General features: G+C 58.8%; 1 protein-coding gene across 3 annotated transcripts; it reads right to left on the reverse strand.

The window, feature by feature from the left end:
• Positions 1 to 364: 364 nt before the first annotated feature.
• TMEM92 (transmembrane protein 92) lies at positions 365 to 6,195 on the reverse strand. Of its 3 annotated transcripts, none has more exons than XM_036033764.1 (6): positions 6,039 to 6,194; positions 2,511 to 2,533; positions 1,686 to 1,721; positions 1,611 to 1,649; positions 1,244 to 1,439; positions 365 to 991 (listed from the first exon to the last, which is right to left on the reverse strand). In XM_036033764.1, exons 1-6 carry the CDS (start codon positions 6,105 to 6,107, stop codon positions 878 to 880), a joined length of 477 nt encoding a protein of 158 aa, XP_035889657.1. In that variant the 5' UTR covers positions 6,108 to 6,194; the 3' UTR covers positions 365 to 877. The 3 variants fall into 3 exon arrangements, with proteins under 3 accessions (XP_035889657.1, XP_035889656.1, XP_028377772.1); XM_036033763.1 differs by having other exon boundaries at positions 2,508 to 2,533; XM_028521971.2 differs by having other exon boundaries at positions 1,611 to 1,721; positions 2,508 to 2,533; positions 6,039 to 6,195.
• Between the last annotated feature and the right edge of the window lie 1,768 nt (positions 6,196 to 7,963).

Below are 7,963 nucleotides of genomic sequence, written 5' to 3' on the forward strand. Positions count from 1 at the left end.
AAAAAAAAGGCAGATCTGCCCAGTCCTCCCTCCAGGAGATTCCAGGGTGGGGCTGACCCAGGTCTCCAGGAGCCCCGCCCTACAGAAGGCCATCCTCCCACTCCCCACCCCCAGGGCAGCAGCAGGAGGGTAGGGCGTGGAAGCGCTCAGCGGCCCCTCCCACCTCATCCCTGCCTCCCTGCCTAGGCTCTCTAGCACCCCGAGACCTCAGGGAACAGGAGGTCAAAGCACCTATAAACATCCTCTCCCAGAGGGTGGCCCAGGGACGTACTGTCTTCCCAGGCTCTTGTGTCCCTATGACGACTTCCTCTGCTCCCTGCCCTCCCTCTTCCCTAGCTCATCTCCCCACAGAGCCACAGGCGGACTCCTAGCAGCAATCAGCTAGTTTAGTGAGTACACATGGTGTCGGGCAGGGTGGGGTAGAACGGGGTGTTCTCCATTCAGGGAGAGCCTGGAGGTGGCTCAGAGCTCAGGCAGTCCGATCTCCCTTGGCATAGCAGTGCCCTTCCCGCCTCAGAGCTGGCTGTCCAGTCGAGATTTGTATGCCTCCAGCTGCGGGGCTCTCTCCACTCCTCAAAGTAGCCCATTCTACTGTCCGTCAACTCCAATTGTTGACACCATTTTCCTCTTGGCAGCCTCTAACTTGGGCTGCGGGGGGTGGTGTGATGGATGGGCACTGTCACTCCAGCCCAGACCCTGGGACGAGAAACACAGTCGGTGTGAAGCAGGGGCAGGAGAAGCAATAAGTTAAATCCGAGAAAGGCCGGAGATGTAGCAGGGCGGGCGGGGGCAGGTCAGGGGGCCCAGGTGTCTCTGGCTTGATCCAGGAGGTGTCGGGGAGGAGGTGGTTGAGGCAGGGTTCCAGGTGGCAAGCGGCTCAGAAGGCCGGGTTGTCGATGCCCCTGGAGACCCCAGAATATTCTTGAGGCCTGATGCTGTAGGGAGGGGGTGGGTCCACGGGTGGCAGGTCCAGGACTGGCTTCAGAATAATCTGCAGGGAAAGCAGGGGACACAGAGTCACCTTAGGGCCTGGCAGCCGCCATTGCCCCCCAAATGCCGGCGGTGTTCCAGGGAAAGGGTGGAGCCAATGCGGCCGCAGAGCCCAGAGCCGTCCGTGGGGCCAGGAGGCCCGCCCCCCCGCCCCCCCCACCCCGGCCCCACTCTCACTGCTGCCCTAAACATCGAGACAACAGGGAGACGTGGAAGGCCGAGGAGCAGAGCAGGGTTTAGCACAGACACCCACCTCACTGTAGGGGGGCGGGGGCGCAGAGGGGGACGCCATGATCCTCTCCGCAGGGGTGCTGGGGAGCCGTTCCGGGGGCCCTGTGTGGACCGTCTCGGGGGGGCGTGCCTGCTCTCTGCAGCTGCGGCAGAAGTGCTTCACCAGGCCACAGATGCACATGATGGGCACGAGGATCAGGAAGATGATGATGAAGACCCTTGGGTGGGGAGCAACCAGCATCACCCTGAGTCTGCAGGCCACCCCCGCCCCACCTCCCTTCCCCTTCCTCCTTCCCCTGCACCCGGCCCCAGGGCAGGAGGCCCGGTCTGTCCTGTGTGGCCCAAGCCCCCCAGGGGGCTGTGCACTGAGTTGCTGGCCCTGGGCTCACCTCAAGGGGCCAGAGAAGAACTCATACTCCTGGCAGCAGCCGCTACCGCAGCACCTGAATCCCGGAGGGCAGCAGTTGTCACCGCAGCATCTGAATCCTCCAGGGCAGCTGCTGCAGGTGGAGGCAGAGAGAGGACGTTGTTACGGAGGTGGGGCGGCAGAGGGATGCCAGCCTCCTCAAAAACCCGCACACTGCACTCAGGGAGTGAGCCGCATCCCTTGCGGGGTGATGGGAGGGGCCCTCTGGGCTCAGTGGGAGGAACCTGGGGCTGGGATCAGAGCCTGGGTTCCAGGCGCATCTCACTCCTGGCCGTGTGTACTTCTGCCGAGTTATGCTCCTTCCTAGGCCTCGCTTTCCTCATCTACAAAATGGGCAGGTGTGGGGACAGTGTGCTGGTGGAAACAGGGGGCGCAGGGAGTGTCCAGGAGCTGGCCGAGGAGGAGGAGCCCTTGCTGGGGCCCAGAGGGTGGGAAGGGGGCGGGAAAGGGTGTTCCTGGCACACCCAGTGCTGACTTGGACACTCTCCTGCCCAAAGGCCACCCTTCAGCCCCTCACTGTGCTCAGGCTTCCTGGCATTTCTGTATTCAGGTGGCACCCTGATTGTCCCCTCTCCCAGGGTCCTCTCCGGGGGGAGGTAGCCTGAGACTGCAGCGAAAAGGAAGGGGATTAGGCTTTGGGAGGACCACGGGTGACAAACTCCCCCTGGGGTGACTGGTGGGGGGCAGGAGGGGGCAGAGTCTGCTTCTCCGGGTGGGGGAAGGGGGGCTGGTTTCTGGCTGGAAGGGGAGTGGGGGGGGGGGATGATGGATGAGGTGCTCCCTCCCAGGAAGGCAGGCAGGGCAGGTTTGGGGTGTCTCTTCCCCAGTTTGGAAGTTACAGCCCAACCCCCAGACTTACGACAAGAGGTCACACTTGGCTGCAGCCTGTGGAAGAAAAGAGGCAGAGGTCAGGGGACATAGACTCAGATGCTGCCCGGGTACCTGACGGCCAGCAGACCCCCAGGGGAGCAGCGTCTGCCCCCAGCCCGCTCTCCACCGCACGGCACCGTACGGCATTCCCAGGGCGGTGAATGGAGCCCTAGCTGCCACCTGGAGGCCCCAGCTCTCCTTCCTCTCCCTACCACCCACCCCCCCACACGCCGTATTTACCCTCCCCAGGTGTGGAAGCTCATGCCTTCTGACATCTGCAGTCCAGGGTGCCAGCAACTCTCCCGCTGCCCACCGGAGTTGCCCCCCACCACGGTGGACAAGTTTCTACCCACAAAAGCCTGAGTGCCTGCCACCTTGCTGGAATTCCGTGTCAGGGGTCCCGAGACCTGGCCCCCAGGGACCAGCTTCAGCTGTCCTACCCTTTCTCTCTCGTGCACACACACCCATCGGGAGTTTCCTGAACACACCTGGCTGTTTCACACCAGCATGCAGGGGCAGGCCCTGCTCCCCAGGCCCTCACGGTCTGCTGCGCCCTGTTCCTTCTTCAGATCCCTGCCTGGGGTGGCGGGGGTGGGGGGTCCTCTCTGTCTGAGGCTGCCTGGACCCTCCTCTCCGGAGCCGGCTCCTCTCTCCCCACCTCTTTTGCACTAGCTCTGCGGGGCATGCAGGGTATCTGTCCAGAATTTAACCCAATTAACAGCAATGATGTAAGCCTTGCTGGGAACATTTTCCCGTGAGGTCTCCGCTAACCTGGCTTCGTACCTTCCTTTCTGACCACTCCCCTTCCCCCCGGTGTGCTTAATTTTTCTGCATAGCTCTCACCAACATCTAACATACTATACGTTTTTCTTTATTTTGTTAATTGCATGTTTCCAAGGCAGAGTGTAAACGCCACAGGGCAGGGATTTGGGTCTGCTTCATGACTGTTGAAAACCCAACAATATTGGCAACGAGCATTCATTGACCCACTGATTGCCCGGTTCCATTTCTTCCTGGCCCTCCCGGGCCCGGGTATGGGGGAGGAACGCAGGGATGGGAAGGCAGTGGGGAATGGGAGGTTATCTGTCCCCACAGCTTCCCTGCTCTTGAATATTTCAATAACATTTCAGTTGCTAATGACAACAGTAAAGCTAAGAATACCACCGACAGCCAATTAATAGCTGCGTCGACTCCCCCTTTCCCATTCAGTCCCATGTGAGTGCCAGTTTCTCACAAGCCCTGGATGGTGGGGGCTGGAGCAGCAACGAATCCCTGGGGCAAGTGGGCCCAGAGCGGGTGAGGGCCACACAGCACCGAGAGGCCCCGGCAGAGCTGGGGACAGACCAAGGGGTCCAGACACTCGGCGGCAGCCCCTCCCCCCTCTCCTGGACCCCAGCTAAGCAGGACGGGTGAGAACAGGTTTAATAAGTTTGTGCTGAGTTCCTGTTTGGTTGGGGTAGGAGGTCTCCCAGATTCTCTTCCTCCATTATGCCAGGGGCGGCCTTGTCTGAGCTGGTCCAGAGCCTGAGTCCTACCGAGTGCCGGGATGATCTTGGGGAACTCAAGCTCACAGCTATGGGCTATGTAACTGTGTTTCGGTCAATGACAGGCCGCAGTGTAACGGTGGTTCATTAAGATTGTGGTGGAGCCGAAACAACCCCATTGCCCGGTGATGTCATCGCCATCCTATGCACTACTCACATGTTTGCTGCTGTGAACAAACCTATTGCACTGTCAGTTGTGTAAAAATATAGCACAGGCAATCATGCGCTAAAAAGGACTGTGCTACCGATACTCACTAGACTATGCTTTTTATCACTAGGGTGTATTCTTTCTACTCACAAGTTTGCCGTAAGTCATAGCTGTGTTACCCCAGAGCAGCCTCATTACATCTAGCGTTTAGTGGGTTTCTTTTTTTTTTTAAATCCCCACTCGAGGATATGTTCATTGATTTTAGAGACACAGGGAGGGAGGGAGAGAAACACCGATGTGAGAGCGAAGCATCTGTTGGTTGTCCCCCATACCTGCCTGACTGGGGATCGAACCCACAACCTTTTGGTGTCCAGGACGATGCTCCAAACAACTGAGCCACCTGGCGGGGGCCTGCGTTTCTTGAATGAATTATTTTCTCTTGTGCTTGATTTAACCTTGTATTGTTTTAGATATTTAGTCCGCTTAAGGGTACAGTGTGTACAAAGTCCACAGCAGTGTCCCAGGCCTTCACATTCACTCACCGTTGACTCACTGCCTCACTCAGGGCAACTCCCAGCCCGGCCAGCCCCCTTCGCCGTAAGTGCCCTATACAGAGGTGCCAGTTTTAAAATTGTTTAGATCGGATTCTGATCGCATCCTTTCTATGTTTACATACACAAACGCTCACCATTGTATCGCGGCTGCCTTCAGGATTCAGCACAGTCGCATGCTGTGCAGGCTGACAGCCTAGGAGTGATAGCTGTACCACGGACGGAGCCTTAGGTGTGCAGTGGGCTCTGCCGCCTAGGTTTGTGCAGGTGCGCTCGGCGATATCCCCACGATAAACCATCTAGCAATGAGTTTCTGAGAATGTACCCCTGTTGTGAACCAGAGCACGCCTGTACACTGTAGTGACAGGTGCACTGGGGATAGGAGCAGCGCCTGCCCCCCGGAGAGGGTGGGAGGAATCAGCGAGAGGATGCTCGCGCAGCGATGGCACAAACTGGTGGCCTAGTGACTGAGGAGGACCAGGGCTTTGGGGGCCAGGCGGCCTGTCGTGTTAACGTGCCCTGTCCCGGGAAGCCTGTCTGGCGCTTCCCTTGGATCTTAGGCAGAAGTTAAATGTCTGACTTCTAGACTCACAGTGGTTTCCAGGATAATCTCCTGCCCCAGGGCTGGAGAGATCCTCCCTATCACTGGAGGTGTGCGAGATAAGGCCGTGCCTGTCCACTCGCAGAATCCCCAGGTTTCAGAGGTCACCCCAGCCTCGGGTCAGGCAGCCAGATCAAATCCTCCCACGGGCTGGAATCCCCGCCCAGATCCTAGAAAGGGCCTAAGGAGCCTCCTCTCCGCTGGGGCACACGTAAATAAACAGTCCAGAGAAGGCCAGGACTTCCCTAAGGTCACCCAGCACTGGGGGCACAGAGCTGGGGAGACGGGCTGGCCTGCATCCAGACCTCAGTCCCAGATACTTCCCGCTTTCTGACGCAGCGGGAAGGAGCAGGAAGGTGCGGGAAGGACTATTCAATTCGGGTCAAAGTCCCCACTCACAGACAGGCGTCTGTGAGCTAGGTGTCACATGGTGGTGGGCCAGGGCCAGTGTCACCACACGGGCCCCCCAAGGTGAAGGGACCCCGGTCTTTTCAGGGCCTCCCTCCGTTGCTCCCTCCTCTACCTCCCCAGCAAAACGAGAAAGGAAGTGGCTAATCGCGTGTAGTCAGGAGGAAATCCTAACATTGGAAGGGGGTGACCCGGCTCCAGAAGCAGGCCCCAGACCCACCAGGGCCCGGCCCTGAAACGTCTACAGATTTACCTCCAAAGCGCTCACCTGTTGGAGGCCGGCCAGCAGGCCGAGCAGCAAGCTGGGGACGAGGCCGAGGACCCAGGCGTCGGACATCCTGGCGTGGGGGCCACTGAGCTTCCGTGTGTAAGGAGAGGAGGGGAAAGGCGGGGGAGGCGGGGCCGCGACCTCTCCCACGTCGCTCCACCTACGGGGTCCCGCCTCGGGATGGGGGCGGAGCCTATGCACCCGGATGGGCCGGACTTGGGGCAGGGAGGAGCCGGGGAGGAGATGGGGAGAGGTCCGGGTTAGTTCTTGGTAATTATAAAGTAGAAGAGAGTAACTGAAAAAAAAATTGTGGGGTCAGTTCAAGACTGCTAAACTGCCTCTTCCCAACCCGCTGCTACTGCTCCTACCCTAACTGGCCCCAGGCTTAAGGGAGGGGGTGCTGTGACCCGCAGGGGGATAGGGGGATGCAGACAGAGGGAGCCGGGCCGCTGGAAGTCCCTTCCCACCTGGCCTTCTTGGGGGAGAGGGTGGGCAGAGGTTGAGGGGAGGAGAAGGTTCTGGAGTGGATTGAGGGGATTGCATGGGGAGAGGTGTCACCACCCCACCCCGTTTTTGTTTTTTTTTTTGTTTTGTGTTGTTTTTCAAAGGAAGGGAAAGGCGGCCTGGTTGACTTCGGGGGAAGAAGAACAAGGCGCGCAGTCCCGGTACAACCGTGTTCCCCCACCTCCCTTGAAATTCTGGGAGGAGGCGTTGGTACACATCTTCCTTTTGACTACAGGGGCAATTAAGGAACCAGGGGTGGCCAGAGATTTGCCCCGGAGTTCTAAGTGGGGCAGAGCCGCAGCCAAGCGAGGTTCCGGCGCAGGCAAGCAGTTCCCTCGGATTCCTGGGAAGACCCCGCGCAGGAGGTCCCAGCCGGGAGCGGAGGGAATCCCGCCCTCCGGGGCCGCGTCCCAGCCCTCGAGGCGTGCTGTGCTTCCCGGTCCGGCCGGCAGGTGGCAGCATCGCTCAACCTGAGGGAGAGAGAGAACGCGGGGCTGGAATCTGGGACCAGCGGTTGGGTCTCCCAAGCGCCCTCCCCGGGGAGCTGGCTGGTGGGCGGGGTGGGAGGCCGTCACCGAGGGTGATAGGCGCAAGATGAGAACAGGACGCCCAAACATGGATTAGACAAGTGGAGACACTGCCGGCGCTGGAGAGACGGAGCCCCGACGCCTGGGGAGGGAGCGCAATAGAGATAGATAGTGGGTGGGTGGGTGCTGCTCCTTGGCCTGAAAAAAGCGGGGAGGGCTCCAGTAGATGCTCAGTCCTTAGGTTGTCAGACGTCTCCTGCCGTTCTCATCTGACTTGGGCACTGGAAAATACCCCGCGTTAGTGTGGAACAACAGCCGGTCTCCTCCCGCCCCTTTATCTTGTTCTCTCACCACTTCCTCTTTATCGCTGTTTCTCATCTTTCCCAGTGCTGTTATCTCTGTTCTGTGTTTAACTTTTCCCTGCCTCCTCCCCATTTCTCCCAGCCCATCTTCCTGTCATCGTTTCTCCCTGTCGCTTTCCCCACTGTTTCTCTCCTTTCACTGTGTCCCTCTGTTTCCCATCTGTTTCTCCTTCCTTGCGTTTATTAATCTGTTTGTCTCAGTCGGGGAGTCTGGTTTTCTCTCTCCGTTTCCATGTGTTTCCGTGTCTCTATATGAGTTTTTCTCATCAACTTTTTGGTCTCTCTCTCCCAGTATATCTCTCCTTGCTCTCTCCCTCCCATCTCTTTCTCTGTCTGTTTCTCACCATCTCTCGGCTCTTTTGGCCCCTAAGGACAGAATCTTCCAGGCTCCTGGTCCAAGGGGAATTGGGGTCTGGCCCTAGAAAATTACCTCTCTATTCGAATTTCCTGGTGACACTGAGCTTGGAGAAGGGAATGTGCATGGGGTAGGGTCACCTCTTCCTTCATGCCCCTGCACTTGGCTCTGGACCCA

Source organism: Phyllostomus discolor, chromosome 8, assembly GCF_004126475.2.
Source record: "Phyllostomus discolor isolate MPI-MPIP mPhyDis1 chromosome 8, mPhyDis1.pri.v3, whole genome shotgun sequence".
NCBI classification, from domain to species: domain Eukaryota; kingdom Metazoa; phylum Chordata; class Mammalia; order Chiroptera; family Phyllostomidae; genus Phyllostomus; species Phyllostomus discolor.

Coding starts and splice junctions, on each gene's coding strand:
- TMEM92 (XM_028521971.2), bottom strand. CDS start 6,107: ATGTCCGACGCCTGGGTCCTCGGCCTCGTCCCCAGCTTGCTGCTCGGC. Junction 2,534..6,038: donor TGCTGGCCGGCCTCCAACAG/GTGAGCGCTTTG, acceptor TTTCTTCCACAG/GCTGCAGCCAAGTGTGACCT. Junction 1,440..1,610: donor TTCTTCTCTGGCCCCTTGAG/GTGAGCCCAGGG, acceptor TCCCCACCCAAG/GGTCTTCATCATCATCTTCC.